We start from the raw sequence: 21309 nt of genomic DNA, 5'->3' as shown, positions 1-21309 counted from the left end.
TGAAAGAAACAAAAATTAGATTTAAAAATGAAAATACATATACATATTCCTGTACAGAATGACTCAACATCATAAAAATGTTACTTTTCCTCCAATTAATTTATAAAATTGATCTGAATCCAATAAAAATATCATAGGGAATTTTTTTTTATCCAGACAAGTTGTTTCTAATGTTCATGTGGAATATGCAACAAGAAATAACCTTAAACCCTGAAAATTAATATTAAAGAGAGTATGTCATATAAGAGGTTAACCGTATATTGAAAACAGTGTGATTCTCAATGACACAGATCAAGAGAACAGAATAGAAAGACCAGAATATACTCATGCACATAAGAAAGTTTAGTATGTGATAAAAGTGATATCTCAAATTACTGGTGAAAGACAGACTTTCTAATAAATGATGTTAGAACAACTGGAAAACCATTGATAAAATGACAAATTAAATTTATAACTTGCACTATAAACCAAGCTAAACTTAAAATGGATTAGAGATCCTAAAACATAAGTCTAGACAAAAATATGAATTTATTTACAACCTTGGAATGGAGAAAGCTTTTCTAATTATGACTCAAAAATTCAGAATCGACAAAAGAAAAGGTTGATCAATTTAGCCACATTACAAAAAAATAAAGGCTTCGTGTGACAAAAATTAGGAAAAAGGTAAAAGACAATTTGCTGGGGAAGCGATTTGCCATTTATTCCACAATTTAAAAGAAAAAGACAAAAAATTTGAAAGTGTATACAAATAATGGACAATTGACAGAAAAAGAAATGTCCACAGTGCTTAAATATGTGAACCTCACTCATAATAAGAGAAGTGTAAACTAAACTAATTGAGGAATTGCTTCTCACTTATCATGACAAAAATCGAGAAGACTGACTCACTCTGTTAGCAAGGCTTTGGAGGAAAGATATAATACATTGTATTTTATACATTGTATATACAATATTATATACAATGTATATACAATACATTGTATTGTATTATATAATACATTGGTATTAGTGTAAAATGGTTCAAACATAAGGAGAGGAGTTTGGCAATATCTAAAAAGATTACATATTCATTTACCCTTTGACCCAGGAATGCCACTTATAGAACCTTACTCTGAAGATAATTTTGTCGAAGAATGTACATATACACATGAAAATACATATGCACAATTCATTCTGCCATTATTACAATAGCCAAAATTTGGAAACAACCTAAATGCCCATCAGTAGGGGATTGGCTAAATAAGTTTGGTATAACCAAGTCAAATGGCTTTGAAAGCAGCTGATCACTTCTGTTAGGCACTGATGGGTAATGTCAGCTATGGCTTTTTTATATACAAATTATTTTACATAAAATGCAAACATATTTTGAGAACTGAATCAAAATGAAGCATGTATTAAAATTACTACAGTAGCAGAGTATCAAGAGCATTACGTTGTCTTTTACTTACGGTTTACAGTTTTGACTGGTAATATTGTATTTAGCCTCTCTGGGGAAGCAGAATTTTCTTCATCTGTCACATATTCAAAATTAATGATGAACATCATAGCCACGCCCTCTTGGTTTTTCACTGGAATGATGTGAGTGTTACAAATGAAAGTAGAACCTAAGGAGATTTAAAAAAAATGAGTGTAAGGTCAAAAATATGCCTTCATTTTGGAGTGTCAGTAACATTAAAATTCTAACAAAGCCCTCAATGACCACTGAAATTCAATTAAAATTTGATTTTTTTATTTCATATCTTATTGCACATATATTTACGTAAAAATGCACAAATTTCCCAGAAAGATTTTACAGGCAAAATTCAAGTACTACATTATGGAAAAATGGAATCAAATCTTATTTGTTTTTATACTCACCACTTTAATAATAATAAAAAAAGACATATTCTTTAACTTTATAGAAATAACTGTCAGCCTTTTCTTATATATTTTAATTCTGAATCTATATAAAATATAGCTCTATAAATAATTAAGATAACTCATTTTTTCTCATCCTGAAATAATCTCAAATTATTTCCTTTTTCTTCTTTAATTTCTTAGACATCAAATAAAAAATGACTGACTCTGTCTTAAACATGTCCTAATAATTCTTTCCTTTTCTGTGTAAAATTCACAATGCCCAAATCACAATGATTTTGTTTGGTTTGTATTCTGTTAGAAAATAAGAACAAAACTTTTGTCTATATTATTGTGTTAATTTGATCTTTTTAACCGGGAAGGTGATATTCTTTTAAAAGCACAATTATAGGGCTAATAAGATACATTTTATTAGAATCTCCTGGAAATGAAATGAACAAAGGGATGACTCAGTTTACAACTAACCACTGACATCCATCCTTGAACAGAAAACCCAAGACCCAAGATTTAGAGAAGACAGTCAAGAAGCTGACTTCTTTTAAATCAACTGACTTCTGGGGTCTGACTTCCAAAGCTGAGTATTCCCTCAGAGCAGTTTCCTCACACATTGACCCTCTGAATATTTTCTTTAGTCGTGGCGATGGAAATCTCACAGGTTAGGGATTTATTTGGGTTCAAAAAATATTGTATTTTTTAAAATGCAAAAACTTCAGGAGGAGTTCAATCATTTAGGCAATAGAGAGTATTTTGATTGCTTTCTCTCTCTCTCTTTTTTTTTCTTCTAAACAATTAGCTGGGACCCTTTTGCATCTTGAGGAGAAGGACGGTTCAATGTACAGGCAGGATCAGGGTGGGAGCAAGATCTGTCTGGCGTGAAACTCCGGAAGGGAGATGTGCAAAAGTGAGAGTGTCACTGGCAAAGCCCATTGGGTCCCCAGGAAGAATAAGATGGAATCTAGGTGATAAGATAAGGTCTAACTTCTTTTGTGCTTAGTCTAGCTTCACTTGCTCATAGGGTGCCTCGGGCAGCAGCCTTGCACTCAGCACTTCAGACCAGAGTTCCTAGTGCAAAATGGCTGCGCCCGAAACCCCAACTCAGTGGGCCGCGTGCAGAGTTGCTGCGCCCCTGGCACTGCAATCTGGAGCCTAGAGGAGCTTTAGTTCCACCCCACTCACCAGAACTCCACCCCGCTTCCCCACAGTTGGAGCCCTATAAAGCAGCCCCGCCCACAGCCTTTGTGGGCCAGGTAGGCGGGCGTGGGTGGAGGGAGAGCGTGGACTCTAGAGCAGGAGCTCACACCTCCTCTCCATGCTTTGATCAAAGAATAAACTTTCCTTTGCTTCTGAACCGCACTCAGTCTTCTTCTATTGGCTCGAATGACATTGGGCAGGAGGACCCTCGTTGAGGACCAACTCAGGAGGGTCGGTAATAAGGGGACCGCAAGAGGCTGGAGACAGGGGCATTGAGAGCTCCAACATCTACTGTGGCTGCTCGTATTCCGAAATGGTGTTCCATGTATGCTCTCACTATTAAAAACGAAGTAGGAGAAAACTCTTTCCTTTCTTCTCATCCCTGTGAATTGGCTCCTGCTGCCAGAGCTGAGAACAAAGGCTACTGCTAATATTGCTATAGATTGAGACATCATAGGTCAAAGGGCTTTTGAGGGTGGCCCTGGAGACCTAATTATTATTTATGAAATTGTTTCTATGGGTTAATGTGTTCCAATTTCCAAGGAACTGATTTACAAATACACTTTTAGAACATATACTCTCTGTAAGTTGGGGGTGCCTATGTGCTAGTTTTGATTCAGATTTTCAAATGTGGATAAGCCTCACCAGTTTGAAATGTAGACGACCTTATTCATAATTAATTTCATTTTTTTCTATAGATATGGCCATAGTTTTGCAGCTATTGGAAAGTACGTCTTAAGAATGATGTGCTGCACCTTCAGTCTTCAGCTACATCTTCAATTCATTTAATAAAATAGTTAGCTAGAGCAGTTTTCAGTTTCCATGGTAACAAACAGGATGACTTTAGTAAACAGAAAATAAGCAATTTAGGGCTATTCCATTAGCACTAAAAATAGAATTGCTTCAGGCCAGGCATCACAATACAAAATGATTAAACAGAGAGTCTGAGGAGATGCTAGAAATAGCCATTATGTATTTTGCTAATGAACCAAAACACATATTGATTTTACCACTTAAAATTACATTTCCTGGATCATTTAGAATACCATTGTGAATTCACAGATTTGTTACTTCACAGTTTCAAATCTTTCAACATTTGAGGTTTACTGCTGATTGTACAATAAAACATAAAGCACAGATTTTTGAGAGATCAATAAATAAAAGATGTAGGAATAGAGATCTAATAGGTTTGTAATAGGGCAGAGTAACTTTGCTTTCAGTAATAAGGGACAAAAATCCTGTCTTTCAATACTAATGCTGGTACATTTACTGTCCAGTGCAAAAAATCATACAATTATAGTGCTTTATAAAAAAGTTTGGCCATATGCATTGGTTCCATAAACATACTGAGTAAGTGTAATTAATCTAGGATTACTGCCCACTATCATTGTTCCCTGCATGTTTCTATTGAGCAATATATCTCCTTTAAAGTCAACTGAAGACTCACATTTACATTTTTTTCTCTTTTAGTTTTTGGATTTAATGTCTCCATCAATCTTGCATAAGACTCCTGGAAAGCAGATACTGAAAGGAGATATATGGAATTTATAAGAGGAGAAGAATCTAATACATTTTACAGTGCAAAAACAGTTTAGCTTGCATAATGCTACAAACTCCAAGTTCTGTTAAGATACTACTTTTGTAAAGTAACATTACTCTAAAAAGTCATTATTGTGTGTTCCTAAATATTTTTCTTGATTGCAACAGTGGGAGCAAGAGAAATGGAAGCATAATCCAGCAAATACTAATCTAGCAATGAAGACAAAAATAGACACTTTCAATAATGTATAAATAAGAGAACTAAAAAAAAAAAATCTGGAAATAAAAAGTTCAGGCCTTGGTGAAATAAACCTTGTATTCAAATGAAATTAACAATGATTTTTTAAGAAGCAGCTTATTTACAATAACATTATCCAATGATTATAAAATTATACATGCAATTATACTAATATTGGTTAGACTCAGGTTCATTTCCATGTTTTGTCTCCTGAGTGAAAACACTGTCAAAGTGGGAAAGGCTGCTTAGAAGGAACAGTGCTAATTTTAATAAAATGTTTAGAATGTTAATTTTTAACTGTAGCCACAGAGCAAGCAAACTCATGGTAATCTGAGTAGTTACTCCTTTATTAATAAACTCCTAGGGGCATTTTTAAATAAAATACCAAGACTCTTCCTTCTCAGCTGCTTGAAAGATGTTTTATTCTACTGTTTGTACTCATAGGGTATCCTTACCCTGAAATCAAAAAATGTCTATTGAGTGCCTAATATTGGGTCAGGCACTGGTCTGAGTTCTCAGATGGTAATGAGAAGAACAGCAGTGAGAAAACAAATCAAGGTCTTGAACTTGTAAAACTTATATCCTACTGGGGGGACATAATTAATAAACACATACATCAAGTAAAAATAAGTACAATGATGAAGAAGAATGCAGAACAAGGTGGTAGATGATGACAGTGGTAAGGAAATGCTTCTCCTGCAGAATGACATGTAAGCAAAGACATTTAGGAAATGGGGAGGTGGGCTATGTAGCTCTGCCAGTGCAAAATCCTTTAGGTGGAAGCATGGCTGTGAGCTCAAGGAACAGTATGGAAGCCAGCGTGGTGGTTGTGGTGTAGGACGGGCTTGGACAGTAGGTAAAGTTAAAGGGGAAGTAGGGAGCCATACCTTGTAGATTGTGGGGAAAGGATAAAGGGTAGGAGGTTGAAGCTGGCTTCCCGTTGCCTCTGACCTGAAGCTGGTTGGGAACTGTAATTTTAGAAGCGAGACCGTTTGTGTAACAGAAAGTAACCAGAAGGCTTTATTATCTGGGAATGACCTAATAAGGGAAGGATCTGCCAAACATCATCCAAAGTAAGTGGGGAGTTACTCTGGGGAATAAAGTTTAACGGGACGATGAAAAATAGAAGTTAGCTGCATTTTGTTCATAGCCTGAGCTTTGCACTGTTCAGTAGAACTCATACGGGTGTAAAGCTCTTAGAACAGTACCTGACATGGAGCAAAACTCAACAATGTGAGCTATTACTTTTGCCTCTTGTTGGAGGGTCTCCAGAGGGGCAAGCTAACTCTCAAGTCTATGTAATTTCCTCCAAGCTTTTACCATTCTTGGAACCACAAGCTACACTGTTTGCTTGTATTTCTGGGCACCAAGTGGAGATTATTCTTCTCTGAGCTGATAGGTTTAGTGAATGCCTCAGAGTTTTAAATTCCTTTCTTTCTAGTAGATTGGGGGCGGGGGGGGGGGGTGCTCTTTGAAGATTAAAAGAGTATCATTGGAGACCTGTCCTAGAAGAAAAACTAAACATAGCAACCTTGGGATACAAAGGCCTTATCAAAGAGGCAGCATTGTTTTTTAAATTGAAGAGCCTATTAGAAAAGCAAAAGAGGACTGTTATACCTCTTAGAAGGAGAAAGCTACCCAGTCACAAATGACTTAAGATATAGCCAAGTGGAGACACAAGAGAGAAACAAGACAAATTTGTCCTTGACTTTTCAGTATGTAATGTTTCCTTTTATTTCATTTTTTTAGAACCTCTTCCATCTTCTTCTGCTCTCTCCAAGCCTCCAAGATGAAATATTATGCCTATCAATGAGGTGCATCATTAGATATATTAATTTCTCATAGAATATTGATGACATAATGGATTACCACTTTCTGGATAATTTTTTTAAGGAGAGTAGTGAAAAACAACCATCATCACAAGGTGGGCTCTAATGTGGCCTCTATAGAGAAGAAATATTTTGGTTGTGTGGATAAGACCTCTCAGATATCCCTCAGTTCACACCATATAGGTCATTGCTTGCTGATATCAATATCACTTTTGGACAATTTATGACCTAAAGAACGGGAGAGGACCATCATGGAATCCTGGAACAAGATTCACCCCCCCCCCCATGTGACTATACTCGGAGGTAAGGCCTACAAGGAGGTAATTAAGGCTAAATGAGGACATAAGGGTGGGGCCCTAATCTAATAGGACTAGCATTCTTATAAGAAGAAGAAAAGATATCAGGAGTCTGCACACACAGAAGAAAGGCCATGTGAGGACCCAGTGAGAAGGCAGCCATCTGCAAGCCAAGAAGAGAGTTCCTACCAGAAACTAATGCTGCTAGCACCTTGACCTTGGACTTTGTGCCTCCAGACTGTGAGAAAATAATTTTCTGTTATTTAAGCCACTCAGTCTGTGGTGCTTTGTTATGGCAGCCTGAGCTGACTAAGATGCCCTGAGGTGGAGCTTGTCAGGGCAGGCATCCAGTGTTGCTAAAACAGATTAAGCTGAGAGGAAAGTGGTAAGAGATCCAGGTCAGAGAGATAACAGAGCAGGGGAGTGGGGTGGAAGTGGAGGGTGGCTGAGGAAGCAGCGCTTTGTGGGCATTGCAATGACTTGGGCTAACAATGTGAAGCCCACTTCACATTGAGAATTGTGAATTGAGGTGGATTGAGAAAGGGAAGTGGTAGGCTCTGGCTGCTGGAAAGACATGGACACATGAAACATTTTTTGTTAGTTTGTCAAGTAACTTGGTTTACATAGACTAATTGTATACTAGAGCACAGAGTGTGAACTGGGAAGTGATGGACAAGGCTTGAGCCATAGAAGGTCATGTCCTGATGGCCTTCCATGTTCTTGAAATTCACCTTTTGGTCTTGGGGATGCAGTGATTGTTTCAAGTATGAGAGTATCTTCAGAGGAAGTATTTTAGTGTACAGACTGAGGACATGGCTCTTTTAGGTCCCAGTGATGTGTTAGAGAAGTAATTTCAAAAGGTAGAGGAGCTATTTGAAGAGACAGAAGGCACATTTAGAAAGACTATTAATAACTCATACAATATCATATCAACAAGAATAAATGGAATAGGTAATTCCAATGAGCCCATATAGTCTGGCCTTGTGGACTGGGTCAAACTTGACTGCTTGTGGGAGGCAAGTCTTCTAAGATTCGCCCATTCTCTTACTTTACCAGTCACCTGCTTAAACCTAAAGGAGTCTAGTGAGAGCACAAGAGGAGGAACTATGTGAGCTAACAAAGACACTTTATACAAAAAACATTATTAACAAAAGAACTGAGCTGCACCTCTGACAATGCATTAGGTCTAAAGAAACAAGCTTAACGTAGTAGTCACCAACATACACAGATTTAACGTAACAATCACCAACATGATTAAGTTGAACAACTGTGAACGTATTTAGATAGTTTAGGTATCTGATGGAGTAACATGGGACTAGAAGTACCCTTTCCAAATTTCCAGGAGAGACTATATATATGCCTTTTATTTGCAAAATGAAGAACTAGCCTAATTTACACAAGCCTGGTTGTCACGCTCATACCCTGTGCGATATAGTATTAGCACTGAAATGTCAACAGCATGAATTATTTATTTTTAATTACGTCTTATTTAAAACAATTTTAAACATTCAGAAAGTGTTGAGGCAGTGCCAGTGAGTAGTAAATTCCTTGGATATGTAGCTCTGTGTAGTCCCTGGAATTGGACAGACATGGCTCTGCTATTATTTGCTGAGTGACCTTGGGCAGGTTACTTAATCTCTCCAAGACTTAGATTCCTCATCTGAAAAGTGAGGAAAGGAAGAGAGAGTACCCCACTTCACAGTACTGTAGGGAAGGTGAAATTAGCTAATACATTGAAAGTACTTAGCATGGAGTCTGGTATGTAGGAAGTGAGCAATAAACAAGTTTTACTGTTATTAAATGGAATAGGAAAACCACTTTCTCAACCATTGAAATGGTGGCTCAATTTCCTTCAAAGGTTTGATGATGAAATTGAGTCATTCCGCTCTTAAGGAACTTCAGAGATAAATCCATCAGCTTAATCCCCTTGTCTTCAGAGGAGAAAGTACATCAAACAGCAATTTGAACAGAATGAGAGCTTAGTAGATGGAAGATTCTTTTATCTTCTAGTGTCTTAAAATGTGTCTCCTTAACTTTGTAGTGACGAGGCCCTTAGTTTGATTCCCGTATTTTTCCTGTCCCTGTGGACTGTCCTATTGTCTGTAAAAAGTATACTATATACCAGGTAACTTCTGTGATAACAGAACTCTGTCTCTTTTGGCAAGCTCCATAGTGCAAAGAATTTGCTATATAGTAGAAATGTATGAAGCAATCTTTATTTCTGGATTTGCTCAAGAAGTACCATGATCAGTAATGAAAGCACATTTTAGAAAGAAAGGTAACAATAATAGCTAACGTCTATTGGGTGCCAGCCACTGTTCTAATGGCTTTATGTGCCTTAATACATTTGCACCTTCACAAAAGCTTGATGATGGTACCATTATCATTCCTATTTGCAGATGAAAAGTAAGCCATGCACAGTCTCTCCTTGCCCTTGATTTTGGGGCATTTCTTCCCCTTTCCATGACTGGGTAGAATACTTGGTTCCAATTCCTTCTTTATGCCAAGACCCTGAGTTCCATGATTTTTAAATCAGGTAAGTTCTAAGAGGTTTTTATCTTTTATAAGCAATGGCCTGAGAACTAAAATTCTTTCCACTTCTTTCTCTCAGTCTTGCACTGTCCTCCTGGCTTAGGCAGAATTCCCTTCTGCTACTTGGGAGGCAGGAAGGCATCATCTATCTGTCCAGGCTTGCCCAGCCCCACATTCCATTTGAATCCATCCAGTCATACACTGCCCCATGACCACTTTCCATCTCTCCTTCTTTTTATCAGCTCTGGGCTTTCTAAGAATAAAGGTGCTCCACTCTGCTCCCTCAGTCCCTGTATACTATCTTTACTACTACCATTAACAACTATATAATTAAATCATGGCTACTATTTTCTAAATGTCTTCTATGTGTCACATGTTTCTCATGAGAAAACTTTATCTCAAAGAAGTTTCTCAAGTAACTAGTAGAACCAGGCTTTGAACTCAGACCTTTCCAGTTTTCACTCTTTCTCTTACATCAGTGTTTCCAAAACAGTGAGATGTTAATCGATGCTACTGGAAAGGGCTTTCTGTTAATGATCCAGTTTGGGAAATGTTCTCCTCTAGAAGATGCTCAATGCACGTCATTGTATTAGAGGTTTTGAGAAGTTCTGTAAAAACAAGTATATATTTACTTTGTTTAATGCAGCACTTCCCAAATCAACTTGACTCTGAAATACTTTTTTAGAGAAATTTGCAATAACATCCAGCTCCTTGAAATGCCATTGGAAAACAGTGAATTGGGTTAGCTCCCTCCCTGCTTTAAAGACATCCTTCTGAGAGGGAGGAAAATAAATATCATAGGTCACCTAGATGCTTAAGTGACAGGGAACAAGGGGCTGAAGCAGGAGGGGAAAGAGAATGGCAAAGGCCAGTGTTACCTATGCAATACATTTTGCTTGGTGTTGGTCCTGATCTAAGCTCTCAGAAATCCAACTAAAATAGCATTGGCATATTTGATCACATATTTTGCAGCAATGGTTTTCCCATAAGCTAGAAGGTTACCACTAAATGAAATATGATAGAGCACTTCACAGACTAGGTCCAGTTCACACTATTTGACAGAGATCAGGTTTTAAAGCACAGAAGCCCTCATTCAATATCCATGACTATTCTGCATCAGATATTGCATGAGAAAACTCTGACATCTGCAAGGAAATATTTTCAATCTGTTTTCTCAGGAAGTCTTTCCTCTTCATTTTCAAAATGTGAACATATGTGAACTTACAATTATTTGTTGACTCTCACTCCTTTCCACTGACGCTTCCTCTGTTAACATTAATGTCCAGGGGTTAGGTTCTCATCATACTTGTAAACTTAATGTTTGAAAAAAGCAAGTTTAGCTGTCTTTCTAAACTTGATAAACCACTAAGAAATTATTTGGGAATTGAAATAAGGAAGAAAAACTCTTACACCTTGTAGTACCCACAAAGTAGGTACTATTATGATTACCTACTTCCTAGCCCTGGTCCCCATTTAATTTTTGAGATTTTTGGATTGAATTAGTGTATTGGGACATATAAGTGTTAGAACAAGCTGAGGCTGATTTACAGGCAAACCAAGTCTACGTTTGTAATCAGGAACTTTTGGGGCATGTTTATGACAATTTTTTAATGCTTTGTGGTTTTTACACCAAGTAAATGTTATTTGGCTCAAAATTTTTTTCATAAGACATACTCATGTTACCAAACCTCTGATCTACCTCAAGCAAGTCCATCCCACCCAACTGCCATTCACCCAGTAGAACTGCATTAACACTGAACCAACTGGACTGACTCAACATAAGAGCAAATCTGCACAGCACCCTGGTATGTACACACTACTGTCAAGGTCAAACACAAGTAGAATCCTGAGGCCAGGCACCGCCACGCGGATGTCGTTGCTGACGAAGGCTGTGCACGGCCATATGCCTGGTGTGCTGTGCGCACGGTGTATTCCTGGTTGTTGCTTTGCTCTCACTGTGTTTGCACAGAACTTGACGGGATTAAAATTAGGCTCCGTAGGCCTGTCTGGGACAAAAGTGATAGAAGCAGAAAAAGGTGAAATTGAAGATATTTCTCTAGGTAACTTAACCCTCCTCTCTTTTCACAAAATTTCCTATCCCGTTTGACCATTATAAGTTAGGATTTTCATTTTTATTTTTTAAATGCCTAGGCTCTTTTTACAAAATAGCAGAAGGAGCAGAAATGATGTCCTGTCCTAGAAACTAGTGAAAGCAGGGCTTTTTCTCCCACTGGCAGCGTTAGTGGGGAACTCCTGGGCTTTGACACCAGGCTTTGGGGCATGTGGCTACTACAGATGTTCTCTATTCCCGAAGGCTGCCAGAGGCATGGACCTGCAGCAGATGCCTTATGGAAGCATTGCTTTGCAGTGGTTCATCTTGCCCTGCATATATTTTTCCAGAAACGGTTGCACAGCTACACAGAGAGATGTTCTATTTAAAGTTCACCCAGACCACACTTCTTGTTGCTTTTGCGTTTTACCCATACCAGGATTCACGACCAAGCCTAGTGCCTTTTCAAGGTAGCAGAGTAGTGACTGCCGTGGTCCAGCTACACACTGAGACCATAGAGAAAGATGTGGGGTGGGATGATCTGATTGATGCACACAGCAACATGTTAATCTGAGGGGCAAGATGTACTTTCTGTATCCACGAGAGAATGTACAGTGTAATGGTTAAGCATAAAGCCTCTGCATCAGAATGTCGGGGGCTAATTCCTGGATCTGCCACTTGGCAGTGTTTGATATTAGAATAAGTGACTTAAATGCTCTGAGACTCAGTTTTTTCCTATCTGTAATATCAGGATGATGATGTTGCCCATTTCATGGAGTTATTGTGAGGATGAAATGAGCCAATATCTGCCAAAGTTTAAAACCTTGCCTTGTATATTGAAAGAAGTGTGTCTTATCATAAAGAGATGATCAAAGCATAATTTTGAGTCCTGTAGCCAATAAGATGGACCAATCATATTTTTAAGTTGGGGAGAGGGGACAAAATGTGCTTGTAATGTACCCATTTCCCTTGTGAGCATCTAACGGCCTATGCACACTCCGTATTTCCAGTCCTATTGGCCTCTAACTTTATAATTCCCTCCCCAGACCTTGCCTCTGATGTGCCCTTAGCCCTAAACTTCTCCTGTCTTATCTTTTATGAAAATTTACCAGTCCATATATTTAACCAAAGGTCTTCCCTAAGCACTTGCTGACAGAGATACCTGGGGCTTAATTTTCAGATAAATCTCAGCTCTGGTATTTGAGATTTTTTGCAGATAAACCCTCTGCTCTTTGGTTTTACCCATGACTAGAAATATGCTGGACATGTGCGTTGGGAGGAGGCTGAGGTCTGTGAAGCCAACCACATGCCTGCCTTGTACCTCCAATGGGTTTTATTTTTTTTTAAATTAATGAAATTATGTAATATTAATAGTTATTATTTACTGGTGCAGATGGCTGACATTTTCCCCTAGTTTCCTCACTTTATGGAAGAGTTAGAAAAGAACATTTCTAAAACCAGAGGACAAAAGGGGTTAATGTTACTTGAAAATTACATTCTCTCTCTATGTAAATATATATTACAATACCAAGTTTTTTCTTTGGATTCAAAGATGTTCATTCTTTTAAAAATGTCTAAAAAAAAAAAAGGAAAAAAAGCCCCCTTTCCTCCCCTCAAGTCAACTTTTGTGCTCCAGAAAATCTTCTATTCCATAAGTCTGATCGTAAAAACTTCAAGTATTAAAGTAATTTGTACATGTAGAGAGAAAAATGACTTTTTCAAAATATACAGGGGCAGCTGCCAAATTGATGTATTATATATTGTGGTTCTGTTTCTTGAAAGAATTTTTTTCGTTATTTTTACATCTAACAAAGGAAAAAATTAAAAAGAGGGTAAGGAACGATTCCAGTGGGATGATTTTAACATGCAAAATGCCCCTGGGGTTTCTTCTTTGCTTGCTTTCTTCCTCCTTACCTGCCCACCCACCCCCTCCAACACACACACACACACACACACACACTTTCTGTAAAACTTGAAAATAGAAAGCAAAAACCCTCAACTTGTAAATCATGGGATTAAAGTTGATTACTTACAAATATGAACTTTGGATCACTGTATAGACTGTTAAATTTGATTTCTTACTACCTATTGTTAAATAAACTGAGACAGGAAAAAAAAAAAGAGCCGGGGTTAATTCCATCAGCTGAAGGTTAAGCCTTTAGCTTCTCTAAATGGGAACCTCCATCTGAATGTCAACGACTCTTTTTGCCTGATGACTTTGAAGCTGATTAGTGATTCTGTATGTCAACATGTTACCTCTCTTAGTTAATCTAAACCCACTTGATAGGAACTTCCTGGAGATAAAAAGTCCTATATCAGAGAAGTTTCTCTAAAGATGGGAATTTCAGGCACTATGGTGTGCCAATGGCAGAGATGTTTTGATGGCAATGGAGACTTTTATCACCCCTTAAATGGTAAAGAAGAACTGAAAAAAATATTAGATAGAACACACTGGTGAGATTTCAGTAGACATTATAAAACCACTAGCAAGGTTGATCTATCATATATTACATTTGAAAAGAAAGAGATTCAGACTTTTAAGATGAAAAGACTATTTCTTAGATTCCTTTCCTTTACTGTCGTTGTAAATTACTAGGGACAAAGAAAACAGACAATATTATTACAATTAATGCTAACAAGAACAGGAAACGAATCAACATTGAGTCATCTAGTAACATCACTGGAAAGCACAGTAAGAAGGCCCTATTCCAAAATTTTGATTGACAAGAGGAGATTGGATTGATGCCATTAATGTTCTTTAAAATGCTGCTCCTTCTAAGAACTGCACCTGAGAAACAATCATGTATTTCAAAGTGTCTTCGTGTGGACTTTATGGAAAGCTTCCCAGAGAGGTGACAACAAGTTGCATCTTAATTAAGAATGCGTTAAGTATTTCCAAGCTCATCTCAGGAGCCATGGTGATAGGGAATGCTTGACAAAATATATGGACAGTGAATGGTATTTGAGAGCCCAGTTGGAGGGAGAAAAATTGAACAATGGCATATGCTGCTCTAAAGCCACATCCTCTCTAACAAGGCATTGAGATTGGGGTGTAAGCATTGTTGGTGTTTCTGCAGGATTTCTTCAGTTTCCCTTCCAGGCTCACTCTGTATCCTTCTTTTCCTGCTCAGAATGAAGAGAAGATGCTGAAAGGACTCTGTTATCCTCTGAATTCCAGTTGGGTTTTAGCCAGTGGGGATTTCCGGTAGGAAATCGAAGGAAGGGAGGAAAGTGATGGCGTATTTATTCCTTACACTCTAGTCCTACTGGGTTGCAGAGAGTTGGATGCATCCATCACTAAATTTCAGTTTCTGGCAGCCTTCATATAGCCCCAGGGTTCCCATAATTATCACTCCCTCTGCTTGCCTCTTCGAATGGCTCTTCACTGTTACTCAGCCTGGAACACTGCACCATTCCTTATTGTGCTTTTACGTGTTATTCTTTTATTAACTCTCTTCAAATTACTCGATTTGAGCATTCAAAAAATATTTGAATATTGATTCATCCAAGATAAAAATACTACAAAACAAGGGAAGTAAGTGGAAACTTGGTAAGCAGACAGTCCATATTTAAGGAATAAAGATGTAGCAAAATATTGGGACAATGAGAATAAATCATATATGTTAAACAAGACAAAGAGAACCCAAAAAATTAAGCCAGGTAATAGTTATAAGGCAGCACATTTATCCCCATATAGATTGGCAGAAATCGTAACCATGACAAAATGTGGGTGTCAGGTATTTGGATATGATAAATGACTTTGAGATAAAATTCCTTTAGAATTTCAAGGAGGCTGAAATGTAGTAGGTTTAGCTCTGAGCAGTGGTCAGAAGAGTGGTAATTATTAAGTGGTAATAGCATGATCAAATTCAACATTTTAATAGAAGTGAGGGGAACCAAAAATATCCATTGGAAGGAGGGTGCCTAATGATAGAAAAGAAAACAAAGAAACAGCCAAACTGACAGAATATTTAAAACACTGAAAAAAAACTACTCATTAATATCCCAGGGGAAACCTTTAAGTCATTTAAAAGCACCACAATGTATTTCGAAGAAAGTAACTTGACCACAAGTCCTGCGTGACTAAGTGATAAAACTACACACTTGAATGAAGAAAAAAAAAATTAAGACTTTTTTCCGAAGTGAAGAAATTGTGAAAAAAGAATCAGGGAACCTAGTAAGAGTCAAATGTCAAGTGTAAAAAATTAAGCAAAAACTAATTTGAGGGACACTTGCAAATAATTTCTAAGCGATTGATTAAGTTAACTAAGTTATTGGATGATTGAAAAAAACAAAGGCAATAAACTGGGGAACAAATTTGATCCCTGAAGTTCTACTCACTGTAGAAAAGGAAACTCAGCTAAGAATTCTATTAGACATGGAGTAGTTCTAGAACCGCATTATATAAGTAGAACGCATTAAATGTGTTGTACAAAACCAATATAAATAAATCACCTCCCATGATCAATATTTAAAGTACTCAAGGTGTGGTGCTGGCGCCCCAAGTATGTAATTTATTATTTTGATGATCAATATGCTGGTCAGTGTGATTCCCATGATAAGCATTTTAAGAGGGATCAACAAATTAGAGCTCTTCCATACCAGGCAAGGTGTTGGCAATGGTAATAAATTGTAGAATACTGTAACCCTGTTGAGAATAATGTGTTGGTGGAACGGTAACATTTTTCTGTAAGGCAAAATCTGGTCTATTTGATCTATTGCAGATTTCTGAGTTTAAATAAAAACCAAGCAGAACCAAAATGAAAAGATAAATAAAACGAAGGAAAAGGAGAGAAACTGGCTACTCTGAACCTAGCATTGTGGTAAGAATTTTAACACACCCATTAAATACTGACAGCACTCCAGAGGTGGGAATTACTGTCTCCATCTTATAGAGGGAAACAGACTGAAAGGGTTCCATAACTACATCACTAACCTGGCTGAGGTCGAGTCACCATGAAGAAGGAGAATCCAGACCCTTGCCCAGGTTTGGCTGGTTCTAAGTACCTGTTTATTTAAGTAATTCATTTAGACTTAAAAAAAATTTTTAACAGATATTTACCAGAGATTTTAAAAATTGAATGACAGTCTCATTTGGACAGTGTTTTGCAAAGATAAGGAGCTGATTCAAAAATAAGAAAGAAAAAAGGAGAGAAATAATCAGGCATTTCTATGCCTAGGACTTGTTAACAGTGTTTGGTAGGTAGAATTCTAAGATGGTCCCCAAGATTTTCTGTCTCTGGTATATACATCCTGCATAAGTCTAGCCACAGTGAATATGATGGGTTTAACTCTCACAATTCATTTACATCATATGGCACAGTTGACTTTAAGAAAGGGAGATTATCCAGGGGAACCTAACGTAATCATTTGGGACATTGGAAGGCAGAAATCTTTCTCTGGCTGGTCACAGGAGGGGAAGTCTTTGCTGGTCTGGAAGAAAGCAAACACCCTATTTTGAACAGCTGAGATCAGGAGCCCCTAGAAGCTGAATATGGCACCAAACTAAGAGTTAACAGGAAAGCAGGGACACAGACCTACAACCACAGAAAATGAATTCTGCCATCAACCAGTACACCTGAAGAAGACCTGAGCTCAGGTGAGAACCACAGCCCGGGATGATAGCTTGATTTCAACCTGGTAAGACCCTGAGCAGAGAACCCAGCCACACCGTGCCCAGACTTCTGACCTCCAGAACCACGAGCTAATATATGGGCGTGGTTTTTAGCTGCTAATTTGTAGTATTTTACCAGGCATCTGTAAGAAACTACTACACAGCAAAAATTGCTTCTGGAACTTGTCTTATCTGACATTTTTACAAAAGTTCAGTAAAATCACAGGGAGCTTGTGCATGTAGTATAATTTTGACCTATGGGGAATACACTGAATAGAGATTTAGTTATGTTGACTGTGTGGAATGGTAGAAAAAGTTTCAGTGTGGATTTGAAGGCAAGGCATTTTAGGAATAATGAATCCGGATGATATTTGCAAGATGATGGATTGGTCTCAACCAGCAATTATGAGTCATTAGAAAGCTACAGTGAGCATTTTCATTGCTGCCCATAGACATAGGCCCAGCATGTTCCTGTTGAGTAGACCAACAACAGTTCCGAGCACATCCTTAGGAAAGGTATTCGAGGCTCACTAGAAACAAAAGGTCTGTTAAAAAGTACAGGGTTAATCCATTCCCAGGATAATATAAAGAGTTACCCTTCTTAACTAGACATCAGGAAGTGCCTAAGTGATAGACAAGTTCCCCAGATACGCAATTAAAATGAGCAACAGGCCAAACTTTCTTAGGAAGTATACATCTTACAGATATACCCCTTATCTGGAAAATTAAAGATTAAGGGACTATTCTCAAGGTTTATAAAAATAGATAAACAGAAGGACTGCATATTAGGTGTATTGGAAAGAATCTGTGAGTCCAGTTAGTGGGGAAATGCTGCTTCTTTTCTTTCCAGATGTTTCCTTTCATGTCCAGAAAGCTAGATTCGCATAATACTCCCGACCCCTCTCCATCCCTTTGGTCACCTTGCCCTTGGAAAGGTAGTGTGATTTATCTGGTTGGCAGAATTGGGACAGTATGCTGGGAATGTTTGACTCAGCTCTTCTTTTTACCTCTTAAGAATAAGCCTGACCAAAGGGAGCACATTTTCTTCTCTCATGTCTCTAACTGGGTAGATAAGGCTGTTGTATTCTGGGGTTTAATATTAGGAAGTCTAAACCTCCCAAAAATATAACCAGAAAATGCTATCCGAGACATTTTTTTGAGTAGTAAAGGTGAAGTTTTGTTCCAGGAATTGCATGCTTTTATCATATTTTCCCACTAGTTTAATGTTTGGTGTGTGGTAGGGAAGGAGGTGCTATTTATTGGGTCTCCTCAAAGGTCTTAATTAGAACAAGACAGTTCCTCCTAATGTTACAAAAAGGAATTCTTAAAATTGAAACTAAAACATAGTTTTATTCATAATTATTAGTATATTTAAGAAATTTGTTACTTCAAGATGTACAGGATGAAATTACAAAGGACATCAAGAAGGGTTTAATGAATCTAATTATGATACATTTAAAAGGATTGATCCCCTTATTTCTGAGATGACATAACTGGGTTATTATATCATTTTGTATCGTATCCTTGGTATGTTTTAATTCCTTTGCTCATTATTCATGTAATAATCTAAACCCTTGTGGCATTTTTAACATTTGAAAAAATTTCCAGCATTGGAAAGATTCCTTATGTCAACATATAAAGACTAAAAATCACCTTTAAGCCTCAACATGGAAGATTGGCAATCCTCGTTCTCCTGAGTATTTTTCTTTATTCACTACCACTTTACAGCTTGGGTTTTTAATTACTAAATTCTTGGTACAGAATGTGAATTTTACATTTCATAATTATTCTAAGAGTTGTTATGAGCACTATGGAACCAATGGAGAAGTATGACAAAGAGTAATTAACCTTTTAAATACAAATCTTCCTAACATGACAAAAGAAGTGACAAAAGAAAGTCTAAAATGAAGACACTAACTGGCCATGTTAGATACCTCATTCTCATAGTTCCTTGGACCCAGCAGTGAGAAAGATACATGTTGCCTTCATCTAAAAAACACAATTTAAGAATCGTAGCTTTTCTCTTCTCTTTGCAGGAACCTAGGGAGTCAAGGGCAATGTAACAGACAATCCCAAAGGGCTCCAGTTACCTTTTAATCTGAATCTCCTCAGCACTTTTAAAAGGATTCTGTACTTTATTATTCCAGTGTACACTGATAGTCTATTTCACAGGATTCTCTTGTGTTATTCCTGTATAAGTTAACTTCCCAATTTGAGTATAAAATGAAATTATGCCACTCTCGGCTTGTTTATGTTTATTAAAACCACATAACCCTTCTGCACAAAGGTTTTGATTCAAGTTTAATGAATAAATAAACTTCCAATAGTAGGTTCTACCAGAAACTGCATGGCTATAACTCATAGTAGAGTTGGATCTGAAGTAACTATGTTAGTTGCATTTGCTTACACACCCCAGGTGTACTTCTTTCTAAGATTTAGGGAATATTGGGTTATCAGTGACTTAGGGATCCTAACTTCAAGAAACAAGTCACTTCATCCTTGGCACAGCTACAGAGATAGTTCAAAATCATTGTGACAAAAAGCAGTAAAAGTAAGATGTAGTTTACTCCATACCCTTTTGTGTCAGTTTGGAAGGATACAACTAGAATGAACTTATGCGTGAACACTGAGGGAAATGAGTGAGGATTACAAAGAGAGGTATAAAATATAACCACTCTTGTGTTCTTATCAGAATTCAGCACGTGAATATTTCTATGACAAGTGTCTCTAGCTAGTCATACTCTTCTTAAACTTTACATATTTGGCTACTTTACTGTGAAGAAACGAGCTATGCAATTCTTTGTCGTGACATACCTCACTGGGAGTGTATTAGTTTCCTATTGCTGCTACAACAAATTATTACAAACCTAGTAAGTTAAAACAATATGAATGGGGGGGACCTTGAAGATGGCGGAAGAGTAAGACGCGGAGATCGCCTTCCTCCCCACGGATACACCAGAAATACATCCACACGTGGAACAACTCCTACAGAACTCCTACTGAAGGCTGGCAGAAGACCTCAGACCTCCCAAAAGGCAAGAAACTCCCCACGTAACTGGGTAGGGCAAAAGAAAAAACAGAGACAAAAGAATAAGGACGGCACCTGCACCAGTGGGAGGGAGCTGTGAAGGAGGAAAAGTTTCCACACACTAGGAAGCCCCTCCGCGGGCGGAGACTGCGGGAGGCAGAGGGGGGAGTTTCGGGACCGCGGAGTAGTGCACAGCGACGGGTGCGGAGGGCAAAGCGGGGAGATTCCTGCACAGACGATCGGTGCCGACCAGCACTCACCAACCCGAGAGGCTTGCTGCTCACCCACCGGGGCGGGCGGGGCTGCGAGCTGAGGCTCGGGTTTTGGTTTTGGACGGAGCTCAGGGAGAGGACTGGGGTTGGCGGCTTGAACATAGCCTGAAGGGGTTAGTGCACCACGACTAGCCGGGAGGGAGTTCGGGGAAAAGCCTGCACCGGCCGAAGAGGCAAGAGACTTTTTCTTCCCTCTTTGTTTCCTGGTGCGCGAGGAGAGGGGTTTAAGAGCGCTGCTTAAAGGAACTCCAGAGACGGGCGCGAGCCGCGGCTAAAAGCGCGAACCCCAGAGACGGGCGCGAGCCGCGGCTGAGGGCGCGAGCCCCCGAGACGGGCGCGAGCCGCGGCTGAAAGCGCAAACCCCAGAGACGGGCGCGAGCCGCGGCTACAACCGCGGACCCCAGAGACGGGCGGGAGACGCTAAGGCTGCTGCTGCCGCCACCAAGGGGCCTGTGTGCGAGCACAGGTCACTCTCCACACCCCTCTTCCGCGGAGCCTGTGCAGCCCGCCACTGCCAGGTTCCCGGGATCCAGGGACAACGTCCCCGGGACAGCGCACGGCGGGCCTCAGGCTGGTGCAACGTCACGCCGGCCTCTGCCGCAACGTCACGCTGCCTCTGCCGCCGCAGGCCGGCCCCGCACGCAGTGCCCCTCCTTCCCCCATCCCCCAACCCCCGGCCTGAGTGAGCCGGAGGCCCCGAATCAGCGGCTCCTTTAACCCCGTCCTGTCTGAGCGAAAAAACAGACGCCCTCCAGCGACCTACACGCAAGAGGCAGGGCCAAATCCAAAGCTGAGCTCCTGTGAGCTGTGAGAACAAAGAAGAGAAAGGGAAATCTCTCCCAGCAGCCACAGAAGCAGCGGAT

The 21309-nt window shown here is 39.0% G+C and overlaps 1 protein-coding gene across 3 annotated transcripts in view; it reads right to left on the bottom strand.

Annotated features, from left to right (window-relative positions):
• Nucleotides 1-21309, bottom strand: part of KCNH7 (potassium voltage-gated channel subfamily H member 7) — a 475457-nt gene that overhangs the window by 157196 nt on the left and 296952 nt on the right. For all 3 annotated transcript variants that reach the window (XR_004350664.1, XM_032636900.1, XM_032636901.1), the window contains exon 3: nt 1449-1604. Coding sequence is in view for 2 of the 3 variants with exons in the window: in XM_032636900.1 (XP_032492791.1) it covers nt 1449-1604 (156 nt within the window). In the remaining variant the exon portion in view is untranslated. The remainder of the gene's footprint in view (nt 1-1448; nt 1605-21309) is intronic.

This window comes from Phocoena sinus, chromosome 7 (assembly GCF_008692025.1).
Source record: "Phocoena sinus isolate mPhoSin1 chromosome 7, mPhoSin1.pri, whole genome shotgun sequence".
In the NCBI taxonomy this organism is placed as follows: domain Eukaryota; kingdom Metazoa; phylum Chordata; class Mammalia; order Artiodactyla; family Phocoenidae; genus Phocoena; species Phocoena sinus.
This window is presented reverse-complemented; position numbering and strand designations above follow the sequence as displayed.